General features: G+C 48.9%; 1 protein-coding gene across 2 annotated transcripts in view; it reads right to left on the minus strand.

The window, feature by feature from the left end:
• The window catches only part of Ctdspl (CTD small phosphatase like), a 123,613-nt gene that overhangs the window by 10,227 nt on the left and 93,290 nt on the right, over nucleotides 1-20,096 (minus strand). For both annotated transcript variants that reach the window (XM_052187012.1, XM_052187011.1), the window contains exons 3-6: nucleotides 13,837-13,869; nucleotides 7,166-7,267; nucleotides 4,019-4,075; nucleotides 501-593 (exon numbers count right to left, since the gene is read on the minus strand). In XM_052187012.1, the coding sequence (XP_052042972.1) occupies nucleotides 501-593; nucleotides 4,019-4,075; nucleotides 7,166-7,267; nucleotides 13,837-13,869 (285 nt within the window). The remainder of the gene's footprint in view (nucleotides 1-500; nucleotides 594-4,018; nucleotides 4,076-7,165; nucleotides 7,268-13,836; nucleotides 13,870-20,096) is intronic.

Genomic DNA, 20,096 nt, shown 5'->3' on the forward strand with positions numbered 1-20,096 from the left:
TCCCAAGGCGGTCAGAACTTCATCATTCTGTGCCTGCCAGTGACACTTGGCACCTGTCTTAACTTGTTCCTCCCTGAAACCTGCGGCCATCAAACCCAGGGACACAGGGACTCTAACATCTGGCTGCCAGTCAACGCCTGAAGGAGACTCCCTCACATCTGCATCCCCATCTATAGTCACAATGGACAGGTCTTGTGGTTTTGTCTGTGGATAACTGGTTTCAGGTGGCTGCATAAAGCAACTTCATGGAGTATTTGCTCCAAATGCTCCCCGTCACCATGGTAACCGGAAGCCTCTCAGCCTAGCAGTGTGCGCATGGCCTGCATCCATCCCATCTGGGGTGGGAACCTGTCACGGTAAAAATAGCTTCCTCCACCTTAACAAAGGGATCTTGGCAGCTTGGGGGGTAGGGGGGTGGTGAAGGGTGGAGAGGTTGGGATGGCGGCTGGCTGAAGTCGGCAGCGGGGAGCAGGACACGGGACGCCGGACACAGGACGCACCTTGGCCAAGCTGGCAGTAAAGAGTACACACTCGAAGAGTTGCCCCATCCTCTGGAGGAACTCGTCCACGTGTGGTCGCTTCAGCACGTACACCTGCAGTGGGAAGAGACAAGAGCTGTCAGTCACAGGATCCAGAGACAGCCTGGGCCTCGGAGGAGCTGCCAAGGGCCCTCCTCCTGTTGCCGGCCTAGGCACGATTTACTGAAGCTCGCACTAGGTTCTGCGTCTCAATGTGGACAACCCTCACAGAGAGAAAGGGAAGCTGACCATGCGACCATGCCGTCAATGGTCTTGAGGGTCTTCGGAGCCAGTAAGCGGAGCAGGGCTGTGTCGTGTTCAGTCGAAGTCACTCATTCATGTGCTATCCTGGTACTTGCTGAGTTAGCGCCTATGTGGACACAGGCCACAGGCGAGGTGCTGTCCTTCTGGACGTCTAGGACCAGCTGCGGCCTTCAGCTCTGCAAGTCCCCACCCCCTGGGGTTTATGCACTTGAAAACTTTCCAGAGGACACCTTGGAGGTCACCCTGCTTGTGTCGGGGTACAGATAGCACTTCACAGAGGCAAGGGGCTGTTCCCCACAGCTGGGCTCTGTGTGTCCTGGTTGGACGGCAGGCCTGCAAGGCTTCACCTAGCACGCAGGCTGCAGTCTCCGGAGGCTAAAGGGATGTGAGGGAACTGGAAGAGAGAGCAATGCCAGGGAGAGGAAGTGGGCAGAGGGAGGGACCAATTAGAACTTGAATAAATTCCACTGGAAGATAGCTACTACATCTTTAGGATGAAGCATAATTACCAGGCCACAGTGCTGTGCTCAGTCCAGCTACAAGGCTGAATTGGAGCCCTATCCTCTGGAGAGACTCGTGTGTGGTGGGCCTTGCCGGGCTCGCACCAAGCACATGCTGACAGAAATTAGTGAACACGAGAAATCTCACAGTGGGGCATTCATTCAAGATAACTCTCCTTTCCAGAGGGTGTCTCTGAAGGCAATATCTGGCCTTGACCTTGAATGCAGAGGAGCTCACACGCTAAGAGAGAGAGCTGAGCCTCCAATCCATGCACGGGAGGATCAGAAGCATCACGCTTGTGTGCTGTTGGGCCGAAGCCTGTGTGTCCAGACAACCACGTGCAGTGAGAGGAGCTGGGGAGGCTGCGTAGGGAGGAAGGGAGCAGTTAAGGTAGAGTTAAGGTGGCAACAAACCACGGGGCTCTAAGGGCAGACAGAGCAGGGGAGGGGGCTGCGGGAGGGGAGACAAGACACAAGACCGCACACCACATGCAAGGAAAACACACTGCAGGACAAAATTCCCAGATGGAAACACTGTTTGCAGCATGCCAGAAAAAGGTGCTTCCTGGGGCAAAGACGTGGAGAGAAAGCGGCCGGCTGGCCTGGCTCTGCCGCTGAGGGTGGAGAGAGGGGCGGGAGGAACACAGGTGGTCTATTCCGGGTATCGCCGGGACCCTGCTGAGCTGGGATGCTGGGCTAGGCTGAGGGCAGAGCTGTGTGGCTGTAGCAGCTACAGGGCCTGCTTTTGCTCACAACGCTCCTTGTTGCTGGTGCCAGTGACTGGGTGTGGCCTCCGGTCCTGTGTCCCCGGGAGGACTGCTTGGCTGGCAAGCGTGGGTCCATGCAAAGGGTTGGAGATTGACGGGGGAGCTCGGATGTTGCCGCCTTTAGCAGAAAGGAGGGTCCTGGGCCCGGATGCCGGCGTCCGGGCCTGCGTCCCCGTGCAAGTAACCGAGAATAGGCCCCTTGGGACCTGCACAGCCTATCCTGGATTACTTGAACGAGGCCACGGCCTTCGCCAGGGCCTTGTTCCTCCGGCTTTTGTGCCTTCCTTCTCTCTGGAGTTTCTGATCTCAGCCCTGATGCCCGGGGTGTCTACTGCCAAGGAGAAGGGGCTAGGAAAGCTGGGCTGGGTCCTGCACGCTGGCCATGCTTGTGGTCACGTGGTGTGGAGGATCATTTTTTTCTCTCCATGTCACCTGGGCAGCCCTCCTGTGCCTTACTTCAAGGACCCTTCGACTCTAGACACAGCAACCAGTGGAAGTCCTAACTGCTTGGCAGGGGGCGGAGTTAATTTAGTGTGCGATTTGTAAATAATAAGTGCCCAGGTGCCTGAAGTTTCAACTTTACCATGACTTTTAAAAGCACGGAGTGTGGACCTTTCCAGGTCCTGCTTCCTGCAGAACAGGCCAGAGAGCCAGGTGGGGGTAAAGGGGACGGGGGGGGGGGGGGGAACCAAGTCTAAGGAAAGAGCCCTGGCTAAGGAGTCAGGAATTCTTTTTTTTTGAGACAGGGGATCTCTGTATAGCCCTGGCTGTCCTGGAACTTACTCTGTAGACCAGGCTGGCCTCGAACTCAGAACTCTGCCTGCCTCTGCCTCCCAAGTGCTGGGATTAAAGGTGTGCGCGCCACCGCCCGGTGAGTCAGGAATTCTTATTCTGACACTTCTCATATATAATCTCAAGGCAACCTGTTTCCTAACTAAGTCTCAGTTTTCCCATCTGGGCAACGGGGTGGCTAGAATAGCTGATTTCGCAGGCCTGGCCTGGATTGTTCTAAACTTCATTTAAGAGTTAAAGAACCTTGTTGGCATCGTTAAGAAATAACATCCTGTGTGTGACCCAGGAACCAGGAAATGCCCCTTCCTGGGATATGAGGCCAGATAGAGTTTGACAGGGGAGACAGTCTGTCTCATCACCCCTTAGGAAAATCAGGCAAAACTATGTCTATTTTAACCCCCAAGGCAAGTTTTTCTACCATGCTTCTAATGTGTTCATAAACAAAGCCATTTCCAGAAGAGCTTGCTGATTACAAAAAGAAGCAAAAAACCGGAAGAGGATTCACACCAGCTGACGATGACAGGGCAACCTGCTGATCTTAGCACAGCCCTCCGCTTTGCCTCAGGTCGAGCATTTGCTAAAACAGAGAGTGGAGAAAACCACCATGGGCCGAGACACTCACACGGGAGCAGCTGGCATCAAAGTGGACATCTTTTCCCAGGAATGCCCTGTAAGTGGGTGACTGGTTACTTTTTCCTGTTGCTAGGCGAAGCTGAAAGCAATCACGTGATGGAGCTGACCAGATGCCAAGCCCTGCCAGCAGTGGGTATGACTAGGGGGCAGTACAGAGATTCCTGAAAGTCAAAATCAAATCAAAGAACAATCACACCTAACGTTTATGAACAGAAAAAGGTCCTTGTAAACCTGGTAAAAAGCAAATGTGTGTGTGAGGCAGAGAATCGTTCACTGTACTTTTTATTTAGTTTTTTTGAGACAGGGTTTCTCTGTGTAGCCCTGGCTGTCCAGGAACTCTCTTTGTAGACCAGGCTGTCCTCAGACTCGGAGATCCACCTGCCTCTGCCTCCGTGCCTGGCTTACTATACTTATTATACAAAGTTTGTTTTCCTGTGGTTGGAAGAAAATTACCACTGAAATGGGAATTCAGAAACGACGTTCACAGGGAGTGTGGTTACAAGAAAATGTTCGCCGGAGCTGCAGGCTAACTCCAATTCCTTACCTGGTGTATGGTTCCGTCAATTTCAACAGGAACAATGAAGTCGGCATTACTAATGGGCTAGAGAGAAAAGAAACTGTGATTAATACATAGGAAAGGTAAGAGAACATTGGAAATTGTAGCAAGAAAAAAGCTTGCCTGGACCAACGTTTTGATAATTGCAGGAAATCGTTCACGAGGATGCCGGCACAAGCCTTGGGTCCTTGAAATGCAGGAAGGCGTATTTCTTTCTGTCCTGAGTGTCTTAGAGTTTCAGCATCTAGCCCAATCTCTTGGTCACCTGCCTGTCACAACCATAGTCTGGCTGCTCAGACTCCAGCCTGGAGCCCAGACAGGACGAGGGAACCACTGATGGCCACCAGGGGGCAGAGATGAAAGCCTGCTGGCCAGTTGTCACTACCACTGGGAAAGCAATCTGTCCTTGGACTCACAGTGTGGGCAGCTTGGCAGGGGATGCTCAGAGGACGGACCAACAGCAGGCGGAAAGCCAGACACCGCAGGCCAGGACCCTGGGTGGAGTTTCCCCTCTGCACGTCCGCGTCTGCTCTTCCACTGCTATGGTGGTGGGTCGGATGGGTCCCCACGGCTCCATCAGGCCTCAGGCCCTGCCTAGTGGCCTGGCCTGGCTTCCTACTCTGGGATTGGAGGATGGCCAGCCTAACTGCTTTGTTCTAAGAAACACAAGACAGCTTACCCACAACGTCACAGGCATTTAACGTAACTCTCAGATAGTCTTAAACACATTCGAAGGATAAACTATTACCTCAGCAGTCACCATCACTGAGCGGCAGGCTTAGAGGCAGCTCAGAATGGAATCCCACACATTAGAAAAATTAACAGAGAGGTCCAAAGGAACCATCAGCCTGTAGATGTTAGGGCAAGAGGGACTCGGGCATATGGTGGCCACTGTGTGGAGAAGGACATGCAGAATTTCTGGTCAGACTGTAACTGGGTGTATCTTTAAGCCCCTCAGTGTGCCTCACATTTTTCCTGCCTTATAAACTGGAAACTGTGGACTGTGCTGGACTGTAGCCCCATTCATTACTAAACGCTCAGATGTGGGAGCGCTCCTTAAGCCCATAGTTAATTGTTCCCAGGGCAGGAGGGCGAGGGGTGAACTCAAAATTTCATCATTTTACCACCGAAATGTAGAATTATGAAAATCAGAGAAAATGACTGAAGAGGAAATAGTCAAAAGCTTTGGGTTGTGAAATCCCGCTCCCCGGGGTGAAATCAGCAAGGAAACATCGCCCCCAGATTCCAAGGGTGGTCGTGAGCTCTCGTTCACTGCATGGTGATACCACGAGGAAGCCAGTGCTTTCCCCGAATCCACGAGCTCTGGGGGTCACAGAAGAGAAGGGTTCGAGGTGGACACATTCCCAAAAGACTTTGACGTACCCAGAAAGCTTTAAACACCATGGAGAACATTCAATTTGCAAATGTAGCCTGGCCAAGCCCGTGAGACAGTTCAGCAAGGAGTCTCGGCACAGTGCTACATAGGGCCTGGTAACATTTGCTCTCTGGAACCCATGGAGCTAGGAGAGACCTGGCTCCTAAAATTTGAAGTGTGACCTCTACACACATGTTGTGGCAGCACACACGTACCCACACTCGATGCAAAAAAAAAAAAAAAAAGAAGAAGATAAATAAAACAAAGTAAGAGATAATTTTAAAAAGTAATGAAGCCAGGGAAGAAATGAGGAAATTTTATTTACAGCTTGGGGAGGCCATGCCCTCTGATCAGAGTCACCAGTGCTGCCAAGGCCCTGCCCCAGAGCCAGGAACCCTTGGTAATCTTGGGCAGTTTGTCCGGAGCTGCCTGGGAGGGTGCTTGCTACCCTGTGACAGAACCTGACCCCTGCTCTGAAAGGCTTGAAGCCCCCAGTTTCTTGCTTCACAGAAGGGAAATGTTGCAATGTCATTTAGAACCAAGGTTGGACATGAGGCCACTGTGGCCCCAGGACCAATCCTGGAAGAGCCAGACCCTTGGAATGCTGGGTAATGAGGTGGCCCCACAAGCATCCGCAGCTAGAATGAGGTTGCTTCTCACTGCTCGGTTATCTACATTGCAGAGCCTTTAAAGATGGCCTCCTGGCCTCGTGCTGAGCCTTCAGAAGGCACATGGACGATGTTGTTTCCTGCAGGAAGGTGTGAGGTAAATCTAATGATTCTTCTGCCTGACGACCGCCAGGAATGACAAGGGCTCAGGGGAGACACCCATCATGGGTGGAGCCAGTCGCATCTCAGTGAAGCAAGAGGGATCCCAAGGCAGGGGGACATGAGGAACGTAATGACACTGACCAGGGCAGAGCAGTTTCATTGACAGGGTATAGTCCACCAAGATGAGAACCAAGCTCGTAGATAACACAAGCCCTGCTTCTCCCCAACACATCACTCATCCAAACCTGCCAGCATTTGTCTCTCCTAAACAACTGTTACTTTCAGGAGGGGTGAATTAACAATGTAGCCACTGCCGCTCCGGGATGAGATGGAGCACAGATAGAGATCAGAAACCCTCTGACATTCCTTTTGACTCAGTTTAGCTGCAGCTCAGCACCTGCTGGGATGGACTGTGCAGGTGAGCGCTCTCGGTCAGCTGTGATGGGTCCAAGAAACCCCAGCATGAGAATGATTGATCAGAACACATGCCCAGGCCACTCCGATGCTTAACTCTGGAAGGCATCCTTCCAGTTGGACATCATTCAGAAATTGATCTGGGAACATTCCCAGGGCAGCAGGGCTACCAGACAGTTTTCAATATTACACCTGGCACCCCGCCCAATAAAATGCACAGTGTTCCAGTTACTTCAACGAACGTCACGTTCTGGTGCCCTGATTGCATGTGCCTCCTGAACCGAAAAGCATTTCCACAGGGCTTAGAGTGGGGAAGCCCAGATCTCAAGGAAATAGTGAGATCTCAGAGATACTGGCAGCCCAGCCAATGGGCCTCCACGAACCAGTGAGTTAATACTCAACTATTGCAGCCCACATTCACCTGGGTTACAGGGTTAGGCCTAACCATAACCCTGAGTTCTTGGGGTATCTTTTTGAGGAGTCAAGTCATAACAAACAGCCACAAGCTTTCACCCTTCCCACAGGATGGTGATGAAGTCACATACACCCCTAAGGGATGCTGCCTGTGGAACTTACCTTAAACGAACTGTGCACCAGGGTTTCGTCTAGATCAATGACCACACATTTCTTTCCATAGTCGAGCACCGTTACCTCTGGAAGGAGGTATTTAGCTGGTGGCTAAAGGAAGAGGGTGAAAAAGAAATCAATATTATAAGTTCAATTTTGGAGTCTGATTCCCTGACACCACCAACCTATGTGTCAGCAGTGACTGCATTAATGATGGCAAACACAAAAGTAAACAATCAAAGGCCTGGCCAAGCTATCATGCCATTTTATTAAAAGCAGTATCAGTCAGGATCCTGCAGTGGAAATTCTGCCCCACTGAAACCGTGTCTTTCTGTGACTACTGTGTCTGCTCTCTGGCATCAAGCCTGAGCTGTCAATATCATCAAAGTCACATTATTTTATATCAGTGGAGATGATAATACCTTCATGTAAAGTAGATGTTTATCAGTTATGCCAGCAGCAAATCACCCAACATCCTTCCTGGCATATACAAGGTGGCCATTATTATTATTATTAAAATGGATTATATCAGAATGTACTTGTAATAGCTATTCAGACTTCATGGGCCTATTTCCTGGGGTTGTATTTTGCCTAAAACTCACTGTAACATGTCAGGACACTTTGGAGTTGTGTTGGACCTGTGGTATTTTTTTTCTTCTTCAATGACTGGTATTTTTATTTAGGTATGCCTACCTGTCTGTATGTGTGCTTTGTGCATGCAAGTGCCTGTAGAGTCCAGGAGAGGGCGTCAGACCTACTGGAGCTGCAGTTACAGGCGATAGTTGTGAGTTACTATGTAGGAGCGGGAACTGAACCTGGGTCTTTTACTAGAGTGGCTAAACATTTAATTACGGAGCTGTCCCTTCAGCCCTGAAGACAGGCATTCTTAAACACTAGAAGAGAAGCTGTAGCCCCACCAACCCAGTTGCGCTTCAAGTATTAAACTAGTGGATTCAGCGCCTGTGTTGCTGTGGCACAAGACAGAATGGGTGGGGTGTGGAGCCTCTTATGTGGAATTAGACTCCAATCCGTGTGCTGCCGTGCTGCCTCGACTGGAGACTTTACAGCAGCTGACTCCTGTCTTGTGATGGGGTCATAAAGAGCTAATACACCGCTCTGTAATTTCAGCCAGCCTCCTCTGCCTTGAGTATTTATTTCTTTGGGCTTTGCCTCATTCCAGAGATAATGTGAAGTATTTTAATTGACTGCGGTACGTTCCGTGTCTAAAGTTAACTAGTTAATTTTTTTCCTGCTAACTGTTTAATATTTGATTCAAAACAAAACATAATTAAATATCTAGACTCAGCCGCGGACGAATGAACAGCGGAGTTTTTCAACCAAGACAAGCAAGCCTGAAACCAGGAGTATTTCCTTTAAAGTAGCGGATCCTTTTCCCCTCTGAACGTCAGCTAATAAAAAAAAAAATATTATTATTAAAGCTGGGCTTAGGTGGTGCAGGCCAGTGACTCCGGCGACTCAGGAAACTGAGGCAGGAGGATCAGCAGCTCAAAACCTGTCGAGGCTACAGAGTGTAGGGGCTCACTTGGCGAACTTAGACCTTATCTCAAAATGTAGGGCGGGCAGCAGGCCAGAATGCTGGCATGTGGGAGGCATTAGGACTGAAAACAAAATTAAACTTTAGCTAGCCCAACAGTGAATGTACACCGCAGTCAGGAGGTTAGTGCAGGAGGTAGGTACCGCAATCACCCAGCGGAGGGGCCGGGCAAGGGGAGCTCACTTATGAGGGCACAGGCAGCCCCGACTCTAGGATGCTCCCTGGACTGATGTCATTTTCCAAATCATGGGAAAAGCCCAGAAAGTTCCACCTCGCGCAGCTTTAACTAACGCTTGCTCTTGGTTCTCCACGGCCTCCCAGCACCAGCCTGGGAGGTGGGATGTCCCTGTTGGCTGACACGGAATTCAGGGACTGAGGAGGACTGCTTCCGCCATTATAAACAACCAAGTCAGCAGGTTACTAAAAAAAATAATAATAATTAAACTAGTAAGATATTTTGTAGATAAACATTTTTTTTTAAGCAGGGTTGAGATTTTTTGGGTGCAGGGAGAGTGAGTCCCATGAGTGAACTCGTAATTGAGAGAGAGATAGGGGATTCTTTCTTTGGGCCACAGCAGAAGGTATGCATGTGACCAGCAGAAGGTATAACGTTTGTTTTGACTTTATCGCACAACTATGCAAGACAGACACAACCTCACCGTGAAGAATGTGGACAGGTGAGAACCTTTCCCTTTCTAACACTCACACCAGCCCCCCCCCCCCGCCCCCAGGCTTATCCTGCATCCCTCCAGTCCCCCTCCCCTTTGCCTTACACACTACTAAAGCAATGCTTATAACATAAGTCCTTTAAATTGCTAGCCTGGAGAACAAGGCTCTAGCAATTCTACCCCTCGCAGATCTGAAACCTTCAAACATCTGCCCAAAGCGGCCCCATGGTTTTCCAAGCCCAAGACTAAAAATTACCTCCTCAGCACATGTGACCCACACTTTACAAATATCCTGTGAGTTAAGTAATTAAAAAAAAAATAGATGTCCCTGATCCAGTGATGCACGGAAGAGAGGAGCTGTGGGTGAGACTTCTGGTAAGCAAGTGATTGACTTTCTAGCAGAGAGCAAGGCCAGGCTGAGGAGCCGCGCTAGGCGTCAATCCCCAGCCCCTTTCCTAAGCGCACGCAGCTTCTCCTGGAGCCCACGCTGGAGAAATGCAAACGCCTCGGTCTACCGCCAGGACCTGTAGAGAGCTGTACTCTTGGATCATGAGGACACTCTAGGACCACCACAGGGCTTTGTTACTTTGGTGGTCTGAGTTAATCACTGGGCGATTTAACCAGATCTTTAAATAAGGTCTTCAAAAAGTTTCAGGTGGAGAAAAACACGTCAGGAAGGGCCTTTTTTATCGACTGCAGTACTCTAAGTTGAACCTGGGACATCGGCCATGCTAAGTAAGTGCTCTATCAGTGAGCCACACACACCCTCTCTTGACTTTCTCCGTCTCTCTCTCTCTCTCTTTTTCCTCAAGTCAGGGTTTCTCTGTGTAGCCCTGGCTGTCCTGGAACTCACTCTGTAGACCAGGCTGGCCTCGAACTCAGAAATCCGCCTGCCTCTGCCTCCCAGAGTGCTGGGATTACAGGCGTGTGCCACCACCCCCCGGCCTCTCTTGACTTTTTAAACCCTGTAACGGCTCACTAAGGTACCCAGACTGGCCTTGAACTCACTCTACCTCAACCTCCTGAACAGCTGGGATTAGAAGCCTGTACCATCAGGCTAGTCATTAAAAAACAAACAAACAAACAAACAAACAAACAACTTTTAGTTATTATCATTTCATCATTACTGCTGTTGTTGCTGTTATTGTGTATGGGTTATATGTGGGCACCTGTGCGCCATGCATGTGTGTGCCACAGCATATGTGTGCAGGTCAGAAGACAATTCTGCGAAGTCTGTTGTCTTCTCCCATCTTTATGTGGGTCCCGGGTTGCCAGGGTTTCTTGGAAAGCATCCTTACCCCGACTCACCTCTCTGGCTGTTTAGCTCTGGCTGGTCTGAAACTCTCAATCCTTCTGGTGTTGGATTATACACATGGGCCGGTGAATATAATAGGAATGCCTTTTCTATACAAAGTCACTTGCACAAATGAATTTATGGGACTTGCAGGGTGGGGCAGACAAATGGAAGTGAGGGTCGGGTGTGGGGGGGGGCGAAGGCAACGTGGCTTACTGTCTAAAGTCTGCGAATGATACTCCAGTTTTATCAGCACAGAACACAGGCTGGCTGATACGTCAATTCCTACCTCCCCTTTTGGAGATTTAATGGCTCTGTTATACCGCCAGGCCACGTGTGTGCACATTAGTGAGACATGTGACTTGAGCCAGAGTGTGGGACGACAGGGCTTGGGTCACAGACCTTGTGGCATCTTTCACTTAGGACACCATCATCCCCAGCTTGTTGAAGCCATGACCACTCCATGTTGTGAACTTTCCGGTCCCTGCATTTCTTCCTTACCCTACAATGTTGGACTGTAACTAAAAGCCCATGAAGCTTTCCAACGAGGAAGGCTCTCACTGCCAGTCCAAGGCTTGGGGACAAAGCTACCAAGGAGGTCATTCCAGCTGAGTGCCAAAGATGGCGGCTCAGTGAAGGTTCAGGGCAACTGAGTGGCCACTAGAGTACCGTGCCAAGCCTTGTAAGTGGATGAAGAACACCAAAGCGTCAGCATAGAACAGGGGTCATGGTCAGACTGGGGAATTCTTTCTAAACACAGAACCAGGAGTCACAAGGCACCAGATCAATACATTTACCTATAGAAGATCAAAATTTCTTTGTGGCCAAAATGATTATAAGCAAGGTCATATTATAGGTAATTCTTCAATATCAGAAACCTTTATTTACATTTAGTGTGTGCACATGCCATATATGTGTGTGCATGCATGTATGTGTTTGTGTATGTGTGCATGCATGTGTGTGTGTATGTGTGTGATGCATGCATGTTTGTGTGCATGCATGTATGTGTGTGTTTGTGTGCATGCATGTGTGTGTGCATGCATGTATGTGTGCATGTGCATGTATCTGTCATGTTGGTCCCAGAGAGAGTATGTATTTCTCTGGAAACTTCCTGAGAGGGATGTCAGAGCATCTATGATGGTTATAGTAGGATCATGGGGGCTGCTGGGAGGGTTTTTCAGCATTTAAAATGTAACTACTGGCTTGAATTATTGTTGAATAAAAGCTCAAAGTCCGAAACTTTTGCACATGAGAACAGACACGTAAATGTAAGTGAGAGAAGCAGGGGTGAGGCCAGAAGTGGGGCAGGGAGGGGGGGTGAGGCCAGAAGTGGGGCAGGGAGGGGGACGGGAGAGCAGCCCTGCTCCAGCAGTTGCCCTGGGCACCCCTGGCCTCAGACTCCTCTTGCTCTTTAAGTCTGGAGAAGTCCTTCAGGGGAGCAGGGGAGGTCTGGAGGCTCCCCTGCCTAGCTAGGCATCTAGTCCTTTGATTCGGTGTCCCCAGTTTCAGTATTACCCAGCATCCTCTCTGCTCCAGGAAGAACAGGACACTCTACCTAAGTGACCCGGGACCTTGGGAAGTCAGTACAAATTTACCAGGGATGCCAGGATCTACATCTCAGGTCTGAACTGAGTCTAGATGACCTTGTTCTTGGCCTTGTATGCTGAGCAGGCAGTGCAGGTGGCACTGCCCATTGGAAGGACGGTTTTCCTTACATATCATTTAAAGATGCAAGTCCAGGCTCAGGATGTGGCTCAGTGGTAGAGTGCTTTTCAACCCATGCACGGTAAGTATCAACGCACAGACACAAAGTAACTTCAGCCTTTTTGGGAGCCAGTCCCAGCAGTCATGTAACCTGACCCATCCTCTGACAGAGCCTGCGGTTTATTGATCTGATGCTGAGATAAATTACGCGAGGAACCTCCTGGTTCTCGCTTACTGTATGCAGGAATTCTGCATCTTCGGGGAAAGAGCTGGTGTCCCCAGCAGGGTCTGCAGGGCTCTCAGATGCTGTAAAGCACCTAGCTTTATGGATAGCCCATTGGTTACCCGGGGGAGATCGTGACATTGGGGAGGGGCAATAGATGCTGCCCTTTATTTAATACAGACACGTGTGTAAGGAAAATGCACGAGACCACCTTTATGGAGGTTAGAGGAAGCCCCCTGGGTACCACGGTCAAACACTGGCTAACATGCTGAACTGCCTGAGCAGATTTTCCGCAAACGAAGCCTACCCTCCTAGGCATGGCCAATAGAGAATCAAAGGTCTTGAGACCTTTGCAAATGACATGCACTATCAAAAGCCTTCTTGGGCAACCCACCTCCTCCTAAGACCCACTCTACTAGAGGCAGGGCAGTTGCATTTCCTCGAGATTCCAGAAAAATGTCAAAGATACACAGTCAGACTAGAGTCAGTCCCACAATCCGAATCAGATAATCTTCATGGACCAAGAGGCCAATTCACAGACTGTTGCAGAGGCTGAATCCTTCCCGAGGAGGGGGGCCTGTGTCCAGCTTAAAGTTCTCAGGGAAATTGCGGCCTGATCCGAGGATGGAGGGGCTGCTGGCTGAGCTGGGAAGGTCAGAGCGAATGGGTCGGGCAGGGGCTTAGGGACAGAGGTATAACTTCTCTTTGGAATGCAAGGTTTTAAAACATAAGAGAGGTGGTCTGGCTGAGGCAGAGCTGCAGGGCGGCTCGCCTGAGGGGTGGGCTGGATCCTGCACGTCCAAGGAGTCTAAGCGGGATGGTTCCTCTCAGTTCAGAGGAGGCCGGGGACGGTTCGATGAGTCAGAGTTTGTAGTGAAAAAACAAGCTGGGGTAATGTATGGTGCTCTCTGTGCAGAGGAGCTGGGCCAGTGTAGCAGGGGTGGGATGGGTTCGAGGACCTCAGTTTACTGATACTGGGGAGTGGGGGTTCTTCCTGGGAGGACACCAGGGGGCAGAGGGTGGGTGCTGTTCTCCCATCAACAGCAGTCCTCCACAGCTCAAACCAGCTTTGTTTCTTTGTGGTTTGGTTTATTTGTTTGTTTTTTGGTTATTTTTGTTTTTAAGCAGAATATGGTTGTTTATACCACACAATAAAAACCCAACAGAAGCAAGAACATTAAACAACTTTCCCCCGAGTAGGCACATGTTTAAAGAGAAGTGGATAAGGATACATACACTTGGTACGGGAATGACCTGCCTCTGGTCACCCTGCGGAGAAAGAAAAGAAAGTCACGGTCAGGTCGGAACAGAAAGGGATTACATTCTCAGAAGAAACTTCCAAGCTCTCCAGAGTACAAACACAGCCATGGTCTTCCCACACTGGCACCCTGGGGGCCTTTAGTGAACTGAGGGATAGACTCCAGGGCGGGGCGCAGCCCCGCGCTGCCTCCAGACCCTCCCAGACTTGGAGGCTGGGTTTCGGAGGCCCACAGCCTGTGTGTTTAAACAGTATCTGCCCTGCTCCTAGGAATCTGACTCCAACTTAAAAACAAGAACGAACACCCAGGTTTTGCTCTCCACCGAACAGCCAGTTTGTCTCTTATTTTTAAGCATTTAACCCCACTAAGAAGACAGCATCAATTTAACATGGACAGGGAAAGAGAGACAGGCCGATGAGATTACATGACCTCGCCAGGTCCGCCGTGAGGCACAGGAGAGAGCACTTGAAAGGGGACAGGGCAAGGTACAAGAAGTTCCCTCTTAGGCCCAGATGTAGCTCTCTCTTTAAGGAAAACAGAACCTGTATTCACGAAGGGTGTTAAGAATATTCACGCCCCAAATAAGGGCCTCAAGCAGCCTCAGTCCAGAATGCCAGCCCCTGCAAGCCTGGCTGGCAGTAACAGTTCACTGTACCACTGATAAATGTAAATGCAAGAAAAAATGTTCTATTTATTTTCTTGCTTTCTTTTTTCGTCTTCATATGGCCCGATTGGGAGATGCCCTCTTCAAGTCTCCGACTAGAGGATTTGTGAAAAGAAGTGTCCATGGTTACCAAGGTGTGAGGTCACCGGTGTCATGGTCTCCTGTGAAGGCCAAACCTGATGGCAAAGGCAGGCAGCTGGCACCTCCGGGTAGCTCGGCTGAGACCTGCATAGTCACCTCCTGATTATCTCTGGCCTCTAGACATCACCTCTGTGGTGCCACTACAATTCCTCTTTTCTCTGAAGACAACCTTGCTGAGTCCTTCCTTTGCCAGGAGGAGGCCCCTCTTGGGTCTCTCTCTACAGCTCTAAGCAGGCTCTACGAGAGGAGAGTTTTGTGGCTCTCCCACACAACAGCACACGCTCATCCAATCCCGGTGTTCAACAACTTGTGCAGGAAACTTCATTCCAGAAGCTTCTAAATAATACCACTCTCAACATTTAGACTCAGGAGCAGATCGCTGCTGTCAGTGGGGCAGATACAACCAAATGCTCCTAAGTCTGGGCCCCTTTAGAGCAGTGATGCTGAGCTAGGCCAGACAGGTGAGGATGTCCGCTAACTGGTAAAGAGCATCTCTGGGCTGTCTCACCAGGATGTCTCGCAGAGCAGGGAAAGATCTCTAGGCACTGCAGGGACTCCTGGAGGCAAAGACATGTAGGAAGCCCTGCTCCAGCAAGACATCGGAGTCCCACTCAGTCAGCTTCAGAAACACCTGTCATGAGGTGAGCTGAGTGTGGAGAGACCAAGGGAACACAGCAACAACAACATAATGTGCCCAGTCACAGGTATGTGGGAATGAGGACTGCGTGTGTGTGCACACAAATGTGTGTATGAGATATGTGTGTGCATGTGTGTATATGAGATGTGTATGTGTGTATGCACATGTGTGTGTGGGGGCGGTTGAGGACAGTAGGTGTATGGATGGTATATGTACATTTATGTATATAGGGTGTGTGTGTACAGGGTGTGTATATGAGTGTAGGGTGTGGGTATATGGTGTGTGAGATATTGTATATGGGGGTATGTGTGTATCAGGGTGTGTGTATTGTGTGTGTATGGGTGTGGTGTATGGTGTATGGGGTATGTGTATTGTGTGTAGATGGTATGTGTGTATAGTGTGTGCTATTGTATATTGGAATGTGTATGGTGTATGTGTGGATATGGTATATGTACATGTGATGTGTGTATGATATGTGTGTGCTATTGTATATGGGTGTATGTGTATGGTGTGTGTGTGGGGGTGTATGGTATATGGGGTATGTGTATTGTATGTATATGGTATGTGTGTATGGTGTGTGTTCTATTGTATATGGGAATGTGTGTATGGTGTGTGTCTGTGTGTATGATGTATGGGGTATGTGTATTGTATGTATATGGTATGTGTGTATGGTGTGTGTGCTATTATATATGGGAATGTGTGTATGGTGTGTGTCTGTGTGTATGATGTATGGGGTATGTGTATTGTATGTATATGGTATGTGTATATGGTGTGTGCACTATTGTATATGGGAATGTGTATGGTGTGTGTGTCTGTGTGTGTCTGTGTGGGTGTGGGTGTATGGTGTATGGGGTATGTGTATTGCATGTATATGGTATGTGTGTATGGTGTGTGTGCTATTGTATATGGGAATGTGTATGGTATATGTGTGTGTGTGTGTGTGTGTGTGCTATCGTATATGTGTGTATGGGCATGTGTGTATTTGTATTTCTGGTAATCTCTTCTATGATGCCTTACTCTTGGGGTCTTCCATGGTCACCGCCATTGAAATCTTCCAGGATGGAGTCCTCTTAGTTTCTGGATGCTGTTGGCCTATAGGTCCAGGATAGAGCCAAGATGGCCTAGTGACAGTCAGCTTAAAATGCTGCTGCAGAAGCAGGTTGGACAAGGTTCTGAACCTTCTGTTTTCCAGGGCGAAGTAAATACTCAGGGTGGATGGTGTCTGAGCAGTGACCTGTCCCGTTCTGTCCACGGCCTTCCATCTTCTCTACTGTGCTGGAGACTCCAGGAGTCAGGTCTGAAATCTACGAGGCTTAGCCTTGTGTTCTGCGGGTACCGGTGGGACTCAGTGAGAAGGGCAGAGGGTCCTCTGGAGTCAGCTTTCCCTGCCCACATGAACCAATAGGCCATGCATCTGTTACGCAGACAATACTCCACTGTAGATTTAACTACGATAAGGTAGCTGAATTCTTTTTAAAAAATCTAGATGTCTATTTTAATTTTATGTGTATGGTGTTTTGCTTGCATGTCTGTGTATCATGTGCATGTCTGCTGCCCATGGAGACGAGGAGTGTCAGATCTTATTACTGGAGTTATAGAAGGTTTTGAGCTGCCACTTGGGTGCTGGGAATCCAAGTCTAGGCCTCTGGAAGAGCAGTCAAGTTCCTGAGCCTTCTCTTTGCTTCCCCATAAAACTAAATTATTTAAAAAAGCCATTTTGGCAAATCAAATAGAGGCAGCCCATGAATGAAGAGGAATTCTGAGTGAGCCTAGCGTTAGCTCCCGAAGGACTGCCTTTAAAAGCTGTTTATCTCCAGAGACGACCAAGGACACAGGTTCCCATCACTAAGGGCACTTTTGCACAGCGAAGTATTTTTATTCTATCTAGTTATTGATTTTATTTTGTATGTGCTTGTGGGAGTGTGCCACCTTCACGTGTGGAGGTCAAAGGACAGCCTGTAGGAGTTGAGTCTCTCCTTCCACCATGTGGGCCCCAGGAATGAAACTCAGGATGTTGGGTTTGGTAGCCAAAGCTTTTTCCTGCTGAGGCGCCTCACTGGTCCCCACCCACAGCAATAGCTTTAAGCAGGGAGAGAGAGAAGTGTATGGAGAGAGCTGCTTGGAACTGGGACCAGGATATGAGCCACAGTGGGCTCTCATCTTATTTATATGGTCCTGATCGCTATACACACCGAGGACTGACATCTGCCAGGCAAGCTGTCTTCCGGGGTCTCTTCCTTAAGTGTTTCAATTCTTTATATTTTTTCCCTCCCATTCAAATGCTTATCCAGAAGCACGCAGGAGCAAGCAGACCAGAATCTTTCAGCCATTGGAATCCATTTTTATACTCTTTTGGGTCTCTATGTAAACAGTGACATCATCTACAAGCAAGGTTAAATTTATAACATCTCCATATTTATAACAGCGTTCATTTCCCAGTTTTATCCCACCAGCCAGAACCCACCAGTGAATCGTCTGCGTTGTCTGCTGTTCATTTTCAGAAGACAGAATAGCTTTTTAATCTTGATTTTACCATCGTTTTCTTCTTGTAGTTGGCCACATTTTTTTGATCATACAGAAGGATGGCTGGGCCGTTACATGCCTGTGTTAAACCCCCTTTCACTGTAAATGTCTTTCCAGTGTTTAATGCTTTTAAAGTTGACCCATTTCGATTTGTGTGCATGGGTGTGGCGCCTGTGGACGCCTGCAGTCAGATGAGTGTGTGAGATCCCTGAAGGGCAGTTAGAGATGGTTGTGAGCAGCCTTACCAAGATGCTGGGAACCAAACCCAGGCCCTCTGTAAGACCAGGAAGTGCTCCTAATTTACCCACTGAGTCAGCTCTCCAGTTCCTAATGTATCTGACTGATTTCTGCTTGTTCTGATTCTAACTAACGCTGCCTCCTCAGGAAGACTTCTCCATTGGTCTTTCTTTGTGTTTACTATGGAAACAAGTGATTTCATGTGCTTACTAAGGAAACAAGAAACTTCTCACTGTAACAGGCATTAGTCAGTCTTTAGCTAGTCCCAGCTTCTCTTCAGGGTCCCTGGCAGGGTTGTACCCCAGTGCCTTTGAAGTTAGGGATAGCTATGTGTCTGGATTCAGCCTCCAGAGTCGAAATGCATTTTGCTTCTGAGTCAAAACCTGCAGGGGACCGTGACAGTCAAGGAAGGCGAGGTGCTGGGCCACCATCCTTGAGGTCCAGGGATGTGATGAGTTGATCTGTCACCCCCGACAGCTCATAGGTGGCCACCGAGCCCGTGGCATGTGGCTAGCCCAAATTAAGATATGAAGCAAGTATAAGATACACACATTAGTTCTTGAACTGGTAAGATAAAAAAGAAATGGTCGCTGGCAGTGGTGGGGTACGCCTTTAATCTCAGCACTTGGGAGGCAGAGGCAGGTGGATCTCGGAGTTCAAGGCGAGCCTGGTCTACAGAGTGAGTTCCAGGACAGCCAGGGCTACACAGAGAAACCTTGTCTCAAAAAACAAAACAAAACAGAACAAAACAAAACAAAGCAAAAAAAACCTTGCCACCCGCAAAAGAAATAGTCTCAGTAATATTAGCCTATTGATCTCCCGTGTTGGAGTACCTTGAGCATATTGGGTTAAGTAAAATATTACTAAAATTAATATCATTTGCTTAAAAATATTTTTTTGAAATGTGACTAGAATGATTTAAATTAGATTTGTGACTCACTGTGTCTCCACAGAAGATGCAGCTAGCCTGTGACAAGTAATGGATGAGAGAAAAATAAATGCTTTTTTAAAAAAAGATTTATTTATTTATTTATTTTATGTATGTAAGTAAACTGTCTTCAGACACACCAGAAGAGGGCATCAGATTCTGTTACAGAAGGCTGTGAGCCACCATGTGGTTGCTGGGAATTGAACTCAGGACCTCTGGAAGAACAGTCAGTGCTCTTAACCACTGAACCATCTCTTCAGACCAGAAAAAAAATAAACGTTTTAATAACTCTTCAAACTACTCTTAAAAATTAACTTTAAGAAAGACTTATGTGTTTGTGTTATTCTGTGCGCATGTATGTTTGTGAACCATATGTGTGCAGTCTGTAGAGGTCAAAAGAGGGCACCGGAACCCCTGAAACTGGATGGCGTTATAGACCGTTGGGAGCCAGTATATGGGTGCTAGGAATGGAACTGGATCCTCTGCACAAACTCCTAATCACTGAGCCATCCCTCCAGCACCCCCAAAGTTAACTGCTATCTATTTCGTATGCATGTGTGCGAGGGGGTGAACACCTGCATGCTCTTGCTTGTGAGTGCGTGGACGTCAGGTCTCCCCTGCCTATGGGACAGAACTCAGATCTCGAAGCCTAGCACCTCTACCCACTGAGCCACCTTGCTGGCCCCACTTGTACTGTTCAGGCCTCTTAGGTTTGGAGGCTGTGACTGAAGCACACTGCGCTCATGGTGACTGGCCCACTGACTCACTGTTCAGTCTTCATTTTGGCTGAATTTCTCTGTGTGCTCTCCTTGCTGTGACTGGGCAGCCCTGGGACGAAGTCCTGGGTTTCCCGCGAAAGCAGTGACTCATGGCTGGTACCGCCCACCCCACTTCCATGAACGTAGATCCCATGTCTGAGGCTTGGTGCTTAGAATTCATAACGGCTACGAGGGTACAGGCACAGAGACCAGGGACGGCCGAGCAGACAGATGTCCAAATGGAATCGTTCACGGTCTGGGTCTCTGCCGTCATCATGGGACCTAGCCCAGGCTAGGCCTGCCTGACACAGGCTTTGCAGGGAGAAAATGATCAGCTTAAGTCATTGGT

This window comes from Apodemus sylvaticus, chromosome 7 (genome assembly GCF_947179515.1).
Source record: "Apodemus sylvaticus chromosome 7, mApoSyl1.1, whole genome shotgun sequence".
NCBI lineage: Eukaryota > Metazoa > Chordata > Mammalia > Rodentia > Muridae > Apodemus > Apodemus sylvaticus.